The 15,657-nt window shown below is 46.8% G+C and overlaps 1 protein-coding gene across 1 annotated transcript; it reads right to left on the reverse strand.

Moving 5' to 3' along the window:
• Positions 1-1,662: 1,662 nt before the first annotated feature.
• Asf1b (anti-silencing function 1B histone chaperone) lies at positions 1,663-15,657 on the reverse strand. The gene is made up of 4 exons (XM_005087560.4): positions 15,052-15,657; positions 6,515-6,630; positions 3,709-3,885; positions 1,663-2,694 (listed from the first exon to the last, which is right to left on the reverse strand). Exons 1-4 carry the CDS (start codon positions 15,158-15,160, stop codon positions 2,491-2,493), a joined length of 606 nt encoding a protein of 201 aa, XP_005087617.1. The 5' UTR covers positions 15,161-15,657; the 3' UTR covers positions 1,663-2,490.

A 15,657-nucleotide genomic window follows, 5' to 3' on the forward strand; every position in this document is an offset into this window, starting at 1 on the left:
TCTCGTCACAACCGGAGCTGCAAGAGGATGCTGGACCCAAAAGTGAGAGCAGGTTGGGAGGGGACTCTCAATGTCCATCGTTTATTGTGGCCCAGCCTTAGACATCTGAAAAGTAGTAAGGACACTGGCCAAGTACATGATGAACTGTCATACTCCCATTTTATGGAGGAGGAATGGTGAGACTGGTTCCTTACTCTTAACTAATCTCCATTTGCCTGGACATCGCTATTGTAACCTGCCCTCTGGGGGCAGGCAGGGAGCCATTCTCTTTCCTTCTCAATGCCCATCGTTAAATTCTGTTTTTATGCAATGCAGGGGTTGAACACAATGCTTATCAGCTGCATCAAGCATTGTGCCTTGTCCAGGGTACTTTCATGTCTGCGTTGCCAGAACATATGGTCAGTTTCCCACTGTGCCACTGACCTCGGGCTGGAGGGGTCCCCTACACACTAGGTTGGTGTTCACCCTGACACACTGGACGCTGGTATTACTTCTATCTTCCTGCTGCCTGGGGCAACATAAACCATCTCCAGACACTGTTAAATGTACTCTGGGAAACAAAATTAACCCCACTCCCACCAGAGAACCTCTGCAGTAGAGGGTGGCCAGGGTGGAAGGTGCTGAGGGGCAATGGGCTAGCTCTCCCTGACGATAAAGGGTAACTGGCCTAGCTGGTCCTGAGCAGCATACCCCATAGATTCAAGGCTGTGCTCGGCAGTTCATGTCTGGCTTTCTAAGCCAGCAACTGTATGCACTCCTGCTACTAGACCAGAGTAGGGCTCCTGTGGATTATGGGAACTGCCTGAACAGCCAGATGGCCCACCTCTGTTTCAGGGAGTCACACCATAGCTAAGTGAAATGATGGAGATTGTGGCTGTGTGTCCTTGATCACAATGTTGCTCTATGCCTGTGGGTCAAGGTCATCAGTTGAACAGCTGGTATACTTCAGCTTGGGTGAAGCAAAACAGTCTTTGAGCCTCAGCTTGTGGTGCAAACTGTACAATCAGATGAGACTAACAGGGAAGCAAGCAAGAGAAGGACCAGCCACTTTCAGGACAAGAGGCCACTCACACAGCAGGACAAAGAAACAGTATATATAAATTACAGAGGCTAGAGAGATGGCTTGAACACTGGCTGCTCTTCCAGAGGATATGGGTTCAATTCCCAGCTCCCACATGGAGGTTTACAAACCCTCTGTAGCTCTAGTTCCAGAAGCTCCAAAGTGCTCTTCTGGCCTCTGCAAACACCTGGCCTCAAGTGGTGCAGACAGTCATACAGGCAAAATATCCAAACACATAAGATATGTTCTAAGCTGGGAGTGGTGGGGCACAGCTGTAATCCTAACACTTGGGAGGCAGAGGCAGGTGGATTTAGGCCAGGCACTGGTGGGACACACCTTTAACCCCGACACTTGAGAAGCAGAGGCAGGTGGATCTCCGAGTTTTAGGCCAACCAAGTTCCAGGCAGCCAAGGCTACACAGAGAAGTCTTGTCTCAGGAAAAACAAAACAAAACAAAAAAAACTCCATCTATGGTGTTTTACACTCTTGATGTAGCACCCCAGAGGCAAGGGCAAGTGAATCTCTGAGTTAAGACCAGCCTGTTCTACATAAAGAGTTCTAGGCATCCCAGGGGGACAGAAAAAAGGCAGAACCAGACAATCTAGATGAAGTGCTTTTATTTTTAAACCAACCAAAACTTTTAATATAAAAGCATTTTCATATACACATTGCAATCACAACAGCATCCATGTAGCAGCAGCAAGGGGACCCAGGGCTTAGGGTAAGGGTAGATGGAGTGAAGTTTCTCAGGTCAGCCTGCCAATGCCTTCTTATCCTGGAGTACTGGGTAGCTCATGAGAACATGTCATCAAAGCAAACCCTGATGACTCCACGAAGCAGGACCTCCAACATGCCTCCTACCCAAAGCAACACTCTCAGAAAGCCAGGCTCTGTCACGAGATTAGAAGGTGGCTGTGACCAAAGTACCTGCCATCCCTTCATGGCCAGGGGAGCTTACCTTTGGAGAGTTTTCTAGCAGTGGTTAGACTAAATGACCTAGATACCCTGGAAGGACAGTAGTGGTACCAAGTCTGCCTTTTAAACAGTCTTCCTTGCCTGAGACCCTGAGAACTGGAGTGACAAGGAGTGACAGCCTTTAGCCAAAGGCTAGCCAAGCATCACCCAAACAAGCCTCATGAAAGGTGATGTTCAGAGAGCTTCTCAGAGGCACTGAGAGTGTAGAAGGAAAAATGATACAAAGAATGAGCATAATGAGTACCTGCTTCTTAGAGGCTGGTGGGTCAGGAGTGAGATGGTTCTTCTGGGCCTGAGCTGAGAGGCTGGGGTCCATATTTTCCTTGGGGCTGACAGGTCTGGAGGCAGCTGGTGGCCCCCAAATCCTTGAGATGATCAAGTATGAGGGCCTGTAGGTCTCCTCCAGGTGTGCAAGGAGACTGGCCATGGTCCTACTAGGACCAGCCTGGCCCCCATCAGATGCAGTCCATGGAGTTCTCTGGGAGGAGGCCAGAGATGCAGCTAGGGAGGCCCAGGCTTTTGATGGGAGTGCAATTGAGGGGAAGGCCAAAGTCCAGGTTGGGGTCCTGGTTCTCTATGGCCTCCAGCCTGTCTGAGTTGTCCCAGTTGATATGGAATCGGGTCACTCGGGGGTTAGAAGCCAAGATGTTCCGCTGTAACTGGAACAAGAAGAATGTCAGTCCCTATCACCTAAGGGCCACGGTTCCCTCAGACCTCCACTTTGAGCTCAAAAGATGCTTGTACACATGGAGTAGGAACAGGGCCTTCCTCATACTGGTTTTGCTTGGCTTGTTCATTCGTTTTTTGGGTTGTTTTGAGAGAGTCTCAACTATGTAGACCAGGTTAGTCTGGAACTCAGAGATCTGCCTGCCTTTGTCTCCAAAGTGCTGGGGTTAAAAGTGTGCACTACCATGCTTAGCATGATTTTTAAAAACTTTTATGTGTATGGGTGTCTGGTTATACATTTATCTGTGCATCATGTGTGTGCCTGGTGCCTTTGGTGACCAGAAGAGGGCACAGATGCCCTAGAACTGGATTAACAGCCACCATGTGGGTGCTGAAAACTGAACCTAAGCTCTGAAGAACAGCAAGTTTCTTAACTGCTAAGTCCTTTCTCCAGCCTATTTAATTAAAAAGAATCTTTATTTTTATTGTATAAATGTTTTGCCTATACATATGTCTATTTGTTACATTTGTGCCTAATCCCCATGGAGGTTAGAAGAAGGTATAGATCCCCTGAAACTGGAATTAAAGGTGGCTATGAGCCACCATGTGGTTGCTAGGAATCAAACCTAGGTCCTTTGCAAGAACACACACACACACACACACACACACACACACACACACACACACACACACAGAGCCTGGAAACAGGGTCCTGCTGTGCAGCCTAGGTTGGTCTGGAACTCAGTATGCAGAGGAGGCTAGTCTCCTAACAATACTTGCAGCTCAGATTTCTTCGGACTGGGGTGCTGGGATCACAGTGTGCTACACTCCCCCTAGCTCTAGCTCTGATCCTGTCAGGCATACCTCAGGAAGAAAAGACTTGCTCTATCCTAGCTCTAGCTCAGAGACAGCATGACCTGTTAACCTTCACTGACCTGGGCTCCCATCCCCCTCAGCTGTAAAGGAACTGTCCTGTCTAAAGCAGGAAATGCAGAGACAGAGCTCACCTGTGAGAAGTCTGGCTTTGGGGGTGGGTTCTCCCGAAGCTCTGGGTTTGGGTACTCATTGTTGACATAGTAGCCCACACGGATGAACTCTTGTCCATGGTAGGTGCAGGTGATGAGAACCACAGTCACACCCACGGCGTCTGTCTCAGGAATGAGGGATGGGTTTGGGGCATCAGCCTGGGGAAACACATCCTGGGCTTTAGCACTGCCAATCATGACTCAAAGATGACCTAAGAACTAGGACTAGACAAACTGATCATGCAGGTAACTGTGAAGACATTGTGAATTTGACTCAGCAACATGATTGTTCATCATGCAGAGCCCTATCTTCCATCCTTAGTCCTAGTAACAATAATAAATTCAGCCAGGCGGTGGTAGTGCACACCTTTAATCATGGCACTCAGGAGGCAGAGGCAGCGGATCTCTGTGAGTTTGAGTCAGCCTAGTCTACAGATCAAGAGCCAGGACAGCTTCCAAAACTTCAGAGAAACCCTGCCTTGGAAAAAAATAAATTCAAAACTGCTGAATTTGAGTAGGAGACAAGGTGCTCAGGTAGAGTGTAGTGCATAAAGGAACTGATGAGATGGAGTTGGTCAGGTGGATACAAGGCAGGCCCAGGCCTACTGGGTCAATTCAGGGCCTGAGAAAGAGCAGTGTCTAGAGGAGGTAAGGTCTGAAAAGAGTGATGGTTGTGGAGGTCTGGCTGCAGAAGGCTGTAGCAGAAGCAGGGAGGCCAGGCAGGAGTCATCCTGAAAGCCCAGCAACAGAGAACAGAATCACAGATCAGGGTGTGTGGCTCTGGATGGAGCAGCTGTGTTGTATGAAACCAATACACATGAAAACATGTACAACTAACCAAATCCATGACACAGAGCAGAGCATCCCCAGTGGGGCCATGTTCAATGGCCAGGCTACATGCTCTGGAAGGAGGCCTTGGCTGTGAACATGGAGCAGGAGTGTGAGGGGAACAGGTAGCTTGAAATAATAGGAGGGAGGTAATGGATCATGACTTCCTAAGCACCTGCCAATGAGCCTTAGTGACACTGGACTGGACACAGCACCATTTGCAAGTCTAGAAACTTCAAAATCAACAAGTGTGATACTTTCATAATTATTTACTGATGTGTAAAAAGTAAGGAAAACCCAGTGCTCAGGTTCCAACATGGGGCCAAACTAGGAGCTACTTGGCCTTCTTGCTTCAATATGGAGTACAAGAACCCTTTGACTGTCTACCTAGTGCTGAAATTCAGGAGTTTCATACGGTGAGCTTGATTTCTGTCTGTCAGAATGTCAACAGTTCTGCTACACATTCCAGCTACCACAGTATTTTCTCTCCTGGCCTAGAAACATAGAGCTTAGCAACCATGAATGGAACCCTCTGGAACCTTTCTTTGCCACATTACCAAAATCTCAAGGCAGAATATGAACTCCCTTTTATTTTTTTGTTCACTGGGACAAGGTCTCACTATGTAGCCTTGGCTGGCCTCAAACTCAGAGATCTGCCTGTCTCTGCCTCCTAGGTGTTCAGATTAAAGGTGTACTACACCTTGCCTAATTATTTTAACAGCATTTGACTGTGTAGCCTAGGCTAGCCTTGAACCTGAAGCAATCTTTCTACTGCAGCCTTCCACTTACTGAGCTACACTTCTACTAAACTCAGCTACACCTTTAGTAGAAATTGAGCTTGCTTGATTCTTCATTATATATGCAAATATTTAGTTCACCGATGCCAAATGATTTATTTATTGAGATGTCTTAAAATGTAATCAATGAGTAAAGATTTACATCATACAGTAAACAACAAAATAAATAAGATCCCCAAATGATGAAGTGCTGCCTGTGTAAAAGCAGCTTATGAAGAAAATCTGCGTTGGGTGACCTTAGTTCAGATATGGTTAGTGCTACTGGCTGATTTCATGAGTCAACATTTACTAGTAAGGTATTTGAGACAGGGTCTTGGGACTGGAGAGATGGCTCAGAGGTTAAGCAACCACATGGTGGCTCACAACCATCTACAATTCAATCTGGTGCCCTCTTCTGGTATGTAGGCAGAACACTGTATATGTAATAAATCCTTTAAAAAAAAAAATGAGACACAGTCTTGCTGCATAGCCCAGGCTGATTCCAAACTGCGTGCTGGGCTTATAGGTATATGCTCATTTCTGACTGATGAACAAGTAACAACAAAACCCTGTAATCCTTGAGGGGAGTAGTTTAATATCCATGAACCTTGTTCACGGGTTTGGTATCATACAATTCCTGTGAAAAGATCATAAATTAGTGGCCCAGAAGTCACTAAGAGCTGTGACCCAGAGGTGGAGTGAATCTAGAGTAGCGATCCTTGAAGAATAGACGTCCCTGGCAGTCAACCAGGACGCATGACTTAGGCAGGTCTTGAACTTGTGGTCCTCCTGCCTCATCCTGAGTAGCTGGATTAAAGAACTGGGTCACCACTGGGTGGTGGTGGCACATGCCTTTAATCCCAACACTCAGGAGGCAGAGGCAGGCAGAGCTCTGTGAGTTCGAGACCAGCCTGGTCTACAAGAGCTAGTTCCAGGACAGCCTCCAAAGCCACAAAGAAACCCTCTCTCAAAAAACCAAAAACAAACAAACAAAAAAGAACTGAGTCACCAGTACCAGCTCAAGTTCAGGTTTGAACTTAAACCTGACTGCTAAAACCAGGGTGCTTTCAGGTAAAAGAGGAATGTTCTAGTAGCTCAGTAGTAGAATGTATGTCTAGTATATGTCAGGCCCTGGGCTTCATCTCCAGACTGAAACATTTCTAGAAATCAAGGTACCTCCTTACCTGAAAGACGAACATATGCCTTCCAGCAGGGACAGGGCCCACCAGCACTGAGTCTAGGATCTGATCAAACTCCTCACTCTCAGCTGAGCCAACATAAATGATCTTCCACTCCAGGTCTGCAAGCAGAAAAGGGGGGGCGTTGAGGACTAACAGTAGCTGGAGAGCAAGGCAAGGGTCTTCCTGTTATTTTTAGGCACATCTCAATATATTAGAAGGTTGTATGTACTAAGTGTTTGCTGGACAGTAGGCTCAAGCACCACAGTCCTGAATTAGATCAAGTATGTAGCTCTACTTTAGTGGAGACATTTTTCCTGTAAGCCTAACTGGGCCAGGTGACCTTGATTCTGGCCTTCCAGGGAAACTTAGGCTTCTCAGTAGCAGAGAGGAACCATATAGTATAGGCTGACTCAAGAGTCCTGTGACACTGGCTCGTGGAAGGAGCAGGGAGTTGGGCTACTCAAGGACCCTGGTCTCTGGATAGGAAGCAGCCTCTTTTACAGGATTGGTGCCACCAAGTAGAGCAGATCCCTCGACAACTGGGGCGGAGTGGCAGATTCCAATCCAGCAGGAGAGCCAGGTGGCAGGAGGGGAAAGGCAAAGCTGCCGGAGGAATCAACTTGCCCCAAAGTTATCCACATCTGGTACCAACAACATGCCTACTTGTGCACATTTGTGGGACAGACTCTGCTAGCAAATGCTGCATGACAGGGCATACCTCCAAAACCTGACTTGGCGCTCCACCATTAAGGGGGCTCAGTCCTGGGGTAAACCCAAAAGAGATGAAAGCAATCTCAGGCAATCCCTGGTGTCCACAGCCTCTTGCAGGAGGGCCAAGGTCATGCTAGTACAGAGAAGCTTGGCCTCAGACCCAGAACTTATTTTAGACTCTTTGAAATTACACAACCACTAACTACTCCAGCAGCTGGGAAAAATTGCACAAGCTGAGGTTTTCACAGGGAGCATGCTCTTGGAAGCTGCTTGGCCCTTGGTCCAGTGAGGCACAGGCAGCTAACACTGGAAGCACACTGACACCAGATAATACTATGGAGGTTTGTCACGTGAGCCCCAAAGCCTTCCTCAATACACCCACTCCCTTGTCCCTTACAGTTCCACCTAGGTCCTTCTAGGTGCCCCCATGCCTGTGGTTCACCAGGGTTCAAACTCTAGCCTTAGCATCTCTGGGAAATTTTATTTAGCTATAACATTTTTTCCTTTTTTTTTCTTTTGAACGCTTCATGAATTTTCATGTCATCCCATGCCAATCTTCTCTGTACCATTCTGATTTTAGTATGTATGCTGCTGAAGTGAGCACAATATTTCATTTTTTAAGCTTTATTTTCCTAAGTGTTCTTCCAAAGGTTGTTTTTACGTGTATGGGTGTTTTGCATGTATGTATGTCTGTGTACCCTTTGGTGCCTCAAGCCCATGGAAGCCAGAAGATGGTTTTGGGGCTGGTGGAACTGGATGGTTGTTAACCACCATGTGGGTGCTGGGAACTGAACCTGGGTTCTCTGGAAAAATGATCAGTTTTCTAACTGCTGAACCATCTTTCTAGCTGCCCCTAGCTATTTACTTCTTTGCAGTGCTGGGGATGAAACTCAGGGCCTGCACATACCAAAAAGGTGCTGTAGAGCCCCATGCATTAGTTTTGTAAAAATAAGTGACACATGAGAACCAGTGTTTCTGGCTGGGCATTGGTGGCGCACGCCTTTAATCTCAGCACTCGGGAGGCAGAGACAGGCAGATCTGTGAGTTTGAGGCCAGCCTGGTCTACAGAGCGAGTTCTAGGACTGACTCCATAGTTACTGAGAAGCACGGTCTGGAAATACCAAAAAGAAGAATAAAAAAGAATCAATGTTTCTGGAAGGACAGCTCTTAATTGCTAAGATGCTCTGTCAAACTTCAGGCCCTTTCCCCAAAACTCATGGAGTCATATATTCACACATCTAATTAATATGCTGGAAGGAAGGCTTGACACAGGACAGTCCTTTGTGTCCCCAAGGCACCTGACCTTGCTTAGTCTGCGAAGTGTATGTGGAAAGCAAGTAGACAGTGAAGCTCCTTCTTGCCATAGGCCAGACAGACTCAAGAATTCACAAAGACCACATAAAATACTGACTAAAAAGTAGAGTTGATCAAACCATCTGTGAAAACAAATGCCTGAAACAAAGGGCCTATAAACTGCAATAATTTTAAATTTGATAAAGTTCTATTTTATATTTTCTTTCTTCAAAAGATAGAATCACACTGGTACATGCCTTTAATCTCAGCACGTGAAACACAGCTTTAAAAAAAAAAAGATAGGGCTGGGCCTGAGAGATGGCTCTGAGGGTTAAGGCACTTGCCAGGAAACCTAACGACCAAGCTTAATCTCCAGAAAACACATGGGGAGGAAAGGAGAGAACTAACCCCATCAAGTTGTCCTCTGACCTCTACATGCATTAGCACACACATAACACATGTAGAAACAAAGGAACAAACAACAGGGTCTTCCTGTGTAGTACAGACTGGTCCAGAGCTCACAATGTTCCTGCAAGCCTTCCAAGTATTAGGAATACAAGTGTGAGCCCATGTGAGTCTCTCATTGAATCTGGAGCTTTCTGTGTCAGCTGGGCTGGTGGCCAGTGAGCCTTGGGAATCCACTGGTCTGTACCTACTTCTCCCTCCCTAATTTTACCTGAGTGATGAACAGTCAAAGTCAGGTCCTCCCTGAGTCATTTCCTCACACAACAGAGAAACTCAAGATTTCATTTCAAAATATATTCAACTTTTTTTTTTGGAGTCAGGGTTTCTCTGTAAAACAGTCCTGGCTGTCCTGGAACTCGCTCTGTAGACCAGGCTGAGCTCGAACTCACAGAGTTCTGCTTCCTCAGTGCTGGTATTAAAGGCTTGTGCCACCACACCTGGCCTATATACTCAGCTTTTAGCACCTATGGTTCTGTAACCATAAACTCCACCAATCACCACAGACAGTAAATATCAATCTGGGGCTGGAGGCATGGCCCAGGGATGGAGTGCTCCTCTAGCACGCGTGATGCCTGGGTTCCATCCCCAGGGCCAAACACAAAAACAAGTCTGTACTGAACATGAATACATACAACTTTTCTTTTTTGTCATGTATTCTCACACTATTTATCCCTACTGGTCTCAACCTCAGAGATCCACATAACTCTGCCTCTCTAGTGCTGGAATTATTCTCTAAACAATTTAGTAAAACAGTTACTTCTACATCACTGACACTAAGAATAAGTCACATAGGGCTGAGGAGACTGCTCAGTAATTACAGTGCTTCTGTGTGAGCATGTGAAAAGGGCACAGTATCCCACCTATTTTAACTTTAGCCTTGGAAGGTGGACATAAGAGATCCCTACGACAAATCAGCTAGTAAGATTAGCCATACCATCACCATCTGGGTTTGAGAGACCCTGTCTCAATGAATAAGAAAGAAGAGCAACTGAAGATTATTGCCAACATCAACCTAGGAATTCCACTGTATACAACCTGTGTGCCTAGTCTTCCCTAAAAAATGGAAAAAGAACAAAGTCACTTGTAGATGAGTAGTAGGTCTATAGAGAGGGGCTGGTTGTTGTGGCACACACCTGTAACTTAGCATTTTGGAGATGCAGGTAGGAGGATCCGGAAGTAAAGACTAGACTCTTGTTACATATTAAGTTCAAGACCAACCTAGGCTTCATAGATCCTGCCCCCCTCAAAAAAAAACCCAAAAACATACGAATAAATGTCTTTTGGAGACTCTGTTTATGTGCAGGTTCTACGTACAAGGCCCTTGAGCACCTGAGGGGTTTCTGAGCCAATGGTGAGGACTATTTCTTCAAAAGTAGGTTTGAACCATCAGTCATTCATACAGTATAAACTCACACTGACCAAATAGAGGATTGGGTTTCTCTTTTTTTTGAGACAAGATCCCATTGTATAAAACAGGTTGACCTTGAACTCAAAAAGATCCTCTTGCTTCTCCCTCTCAAGTACTAGGACTAAAAGTGCCCACTATTTTTGTTTTTCAGTATGTGTATAATGTGTTTACATGCACGTGAATATGGGTGTGCCTGAGTCATGAGGTGTATGAAGATAAAGGACCACCTTAAGTACAGCACATGTCAGCAGACACAGAGCTCTGGGGGTTCTCTTGTCTCCACAACACTTACCCACTGAAGCCACTTCCCTAGCCCAATGCTCTTTTGTTTTGATGTCCAAAGTCATGATGACCCCTGCTAAGATACACCTTTTACTATTTGGGAAAAACAAAACCAAAGCTGAAAACATTACTAAAGACATGTAAAAATTATCGAGATAAGTAAGTTGAGCTCATTTTAGGCAGCACTGGGGACAAAACCCACAACTTCACACATGCTAGACAAAAGTGTCATTAATGATCTACCCCTCAGCCCATACCTTTTCTCCCTCCTTTATTTCTTGAAACAGGGTTTCACTATGTGGCCCTGCAAATCACCTGTCTCTGATTCCTGGTGCTGGAATTAAAGGTGTGTACCACCATGCACTGGTCTTTGCTTGCTTGCTTTCTTGAGAGAGTTTAAGGCAGCCTAGACTAACTTGGAACTTAACACGATGCTAAAGTTGACCTTGAACTTCCAATCCTCCTGTCATCACCCTCCTCACCTCACACCTAAGTGCCAGAATTACTGTTCCTCTAAGACCAGGTTTCCCTATGTAGCTCAGGCATCTATTTGAATGTTAGGGTATCCCTGTGCACACTATTCTCTTTTCGTAAACTTTGGTATATTTATTGCCTAGCCTTTGGTTCATTATACAGGTCAACTTTGGTGCACAAAATCTGGTTTCTTTGACTTATTCAACTGGTGCCTATTGAAATTTTCAGCTGAAAAAGAGCAAAGCTGGGTCAAATGCTCTAAATGCTGACCCAAACCTTGGAACTGTCTTCTTGCAGATGCTGGTCAGAGGCGACCACAGGGCTTGGGCTTTTTTTTTGGGGGGGGTAGTTGTCCAGGGCTGAAGGGAGCTTGTCAGGTTTCAGTAGATAGTGTCAAAATATAAGGAAGCGACTTCTTCATGACTCATGGAAATCAGGCCAAGAAGAAGAGGAAGCCATCTTGCATGTCAGTCAGAGTATCTTGTATACAACAGAGTCAACCAGCATAACTTGGAGCAGAAGTGCCCTCTTCCATCTTTTCAAAGAGTCCCGCTGACAAGAAATTCTATGGCCACTCCTAATATGTTCTACTTCTAAACTTCTGTTGGGCTGGCAACACAGCTCAACGGGAAGAGCCACTGTTGAGCATGTATATGATCCAGGGTTTGATTTCTACACAAAAACAAGAGATGCCACACACACACAGAACCCTTACCCCCCTCCAGATAAAAAAATACAAAAATCAAAAACAAACCTTACAAGTAAGGACTGGAGAGATGGCTCAGCATTTAAGAACACTATCTACTCTTACAGAGGACTCAGGTTTGATTCCCAGGCCCATGTGGTGGCTCACACTGTCTCTATTTCCAGTTCAGGGAACCTGGCAACCTCTTCTGGCCTCTGCAGGCACCAGATGTGCATGTGGTATATATACATACAAGCAAGCAAAATACACATAAACAAAAAGACCTACAAGTAAACAGTTTTCTTCCCTTCTAGGACTGAGAAAAGATAAGGAATCTAGGAGCTGCCTAGACGTCTCAGCAGATAAAGTGTTTCCTATGAAAGCCTGAGTTCAGGCTGCTAGAGAAATAGCTCAAGGTTAAAATCCAATATTGATTCCTAACACCTATGTCAGGAGGCTCAAACTAACTATAGAGGATCATCCAGGGACTCCTATGCATACACCACCCCAATACACAAACACAGGGTGTGTGTGTGTGTGTCAAGTGTGGTGGTGCATGCCTTTAATCCCAGCACTGGGGAGGCAGAGATAAGCAGATCAAAGATCTGTGAGTTCAAGGCCAGCTTGGTTTTATAGCAAGTTCTAGGCAGCCAGAACTATGTAATGAAACTCTGTTTCAAAAAACAAACAAAAGAGGCTGGAGAGATGGCTCAGAGGTTAAGAGCACTGACTGCTCACCCAGCAGTCCTGAGTTCAATACCCAGCAACCATCTACATATCAATCTTGTGCCCTCTTCTGGCACGTAGGCAGAACACTGTATATGTAATAAATAAATAAATCTTAAACAAACAAACAAAAAAGAAACGAAAACCCCACTACTAAGAAGGAAGAGATGGTGGATCCCTGGCTTATTAGGCAGCCAGCCTAGCAGTGTTGGAGCTCAGGTTTTGTAGAGACACCAAAATAGGTAGAACAGGGCTGGAGACAGACCATACAGACCATGGGTTAGGAGCACTAGCTTCTCTCGAAGAGGCCAGGTAGATTCCCACCACCTGAATGGTGACTCCCAAAGTCTGTAACTCCAGTTCCAGGACATCCAGCTCCTTCTTTTAAACTCTGTGGGTACCAGGCACTCAAGTGGTGCCATAAATCTATGCAGACAACACACACACACACACAAATAAAATAAAATCCTAAAAAAAGGTGCAGAGCGATGAAGAGCAGTTGTCTCTAGTCCACACCCACAGACAAATTTAATTCAAAAAATAAAATTAAAAAACAATCTGAACTCAGAAATAAACTTCAGTGGTAACACTTTACTGTCTGGTTGACTTGGATAAATCACCCTGCTCCTATTAAAGTGGCCAGCAGCTGACTTTAGCCTTGATGTCCTAATTCTATAAATAAGGAATCCAAGTAATATTAAGCAATGACCATGCAACCATTTTTAAATGCAAGGAGCACACTCAGGCTGAATGAAACCTGCTCTCTCAATGTCTGGGAACTGTGATTCCCTTGTCTCCACTTGGCTTCCAAATAAATCTTATCCCACATTGTCACCCTACCTTTTACTTATTTATTCACACTCTGCCTTGTTTTAGCAAGGATTTAACCCAGCTTATTCTATAGTTAGTCACAAGTAGATTCTTTTAAACTTAAGGAGAAACTAGGGAGGCTGAGCCAGTGGTCCACCCCAAGCACACAATATAGCAGCTCCAAGTGAACAGAAGAGGCTGAATATGTCTGAACACCAACCAACAGCCACCAAGAGGCACCAGTTGTCACAACCTAGCCTCTCAGAGCTCCACCTTTCAACCCTCAATAGGAAATGACAAGTGTTTCGTCCTGAAAGCAGGGCTTGCCTTGTGGTAATATTTTGTTTGTGATATAACAAAGCTTTCCTGAAGACCAGAGTGCAAGGCTAGCCACAGTAGCTAGCTATAGAGGCCAGGCAGTGGTGGTACACACCTTTAATCCCAGCACTTGGGAGACAGAGAGAACTGTTAGTTCAAGGTCACCCTGAGCTACATGAAATTGAGAAAGAGCTCACACAAAGGTGATCTCAGCACTTGGGATCCTACTCCTTTAATCCCAGCACTAGAGAGGAACACAAGGCGGGAGGCGGCAAGGGTGTGCAGTCTGAGGGGCAGCAAAGCCTGGAGATGCAATCTGCACACAGGATCGCCCTTTCCTTCTGAGGCACAGGGAAGAGCCAGTGGCTGGCCACTTTGCTTCTCTGATCTTCAGCTTTAACCTCAAAATCTGTCTCTGGGTTTTTATTAAACATACTACATTGCCTTGCTGTGGAGCTGAGACTCCAAAGTGACCTCATGTGTTCACAGACTATTTCAAAGGTCTTTTTCTCTTTGTGGCCCCTGTCCTGTCATCTAAGATGAGAGCTATGTCCACCTTTATATTCTGCAGATGAATTAAGTCATTCTGTGAGTCACAGAAGCCAGTGACTCCCTCCCCAGCTGACTGAAGTTGAACCCCATCCCTGTTTGCCCAGTCCACTCACTCCCCAGACCAGGTCAGCCCACCAAAAGGAATGAGGGACTCCTTGCACTGAGTCTGCTGGAAGCTGGTAGAAATCTCAAAACTGGCAGGGGCCTGCCTGGCTGTACCACCTCGAACCCGAGTGTGCATCCAATCCCAGGAGCTGGGAAGGCCAAGGTATCTAAAAGACTGGAGCCAGAAGATCCCATCCCATGCGTAGCATTTGGTACTAACCTAAAAAGAGGCCCTGGTCTGGTCAACAGCCGTGACGTTACAGTTGGCGAGCAGGAGTTGCTAGGGACAAATGTGGAGTCGTCTGGGGAAGGTATTGTTGGGACACAAATGGGGTGGAAGAGGTCTTGCCATGGGCAGACAGGGTGACAACAGGAGGGTCTGCTGGTCTGCGGAAATGGTGTCCACCGGAAAGTAGGGGGAGGGTCTTGGAGGCTGGGCTCCCACAGAAGAGAGGGGTAGCTGGGAGGTTTCCTACGCGGAAACAGGCACGAAACTGCAGTCTAAACATTGGGAAGACGCCAAGGAGAAGCGGAGCGGGACGAGGGGCGCCTCCGCACAGGGTCGTATCCGCCGAGGCGTCGGAGTTGGGCCATGGGGGAAATCACCAAAGAGACCTTCAGCTGGCCGAGGGGACAAGTTCCCGGGGAAACTGGGGGTGGCAAAAGCGAGGGCACGAGGGCTTGGGGTCCCCTGCACAGGCCCAGCCTCACCGTCTGACAGGGCCTCACTGCATTCGAAGCTGATCTCGAACCGGAAGGGGCTGTGGAAAGGGCTCGGGTTCTCCAGGACAGCCACGTTCAGCACCGACACCTTGGCCATGGTCTCGCCAGGGGGTCACAGCTGCAGTGGAGCCTTCTTCGGTGTCCTGCGGAGGCAATGGCGACTGAGAAGAGGAGGTCTGCGAGACAGTACCTCTCGGCGACTCCAACTCTTCTCTCTAAAGAGCGTCTCGGGTCCGCGCGCTGCCTTCAAATAGCCGACTCCACCCTCCAGCCAATCGCCGCTAAGCATCTATGACGGCGCGTGAGCCCGGTCAGCCAATCCTGAGGCGTCTTCCGGCTCCCGCCTCTGCCCGCAGACCAATCAGAGAAGCTCCCTCTTCACGGTTCACGGGAGGCGGAACGACAATCTCTCAGCTTCCTAATGTGTCCATCCGGAACCAATCCCTAGCGTCACCGATTCGAATATCTTGCGCCGGGGTGGGCGGAGTTAGAGCGCGGAACTTCTCTTGTCCAATCCCAAGGGTTACCGCACCGGCGTGACCCGCCCCCGTCCTGATCTTCCGGTAGACACACCCCACAGAGAGCAGAGCCACC

The sequence above is a fragment of the Mesocricetus auratus genome, unplaced genomic scaffold (assembly GCF_017639785.1).
Source record: "Mesocricetus auratus isolate SY011 unplaced genomic scaffold, BCM_Maur_2.0 Super-Scaffold_100081, whole genome shotgun sequence".
Classification (NCBI taxonomy): Eukaryota; Metazoa; Chordata; class Mammalia; order Rodentia; family Cricetidae; genus Mesocricetus; species Mesocricetus auratus.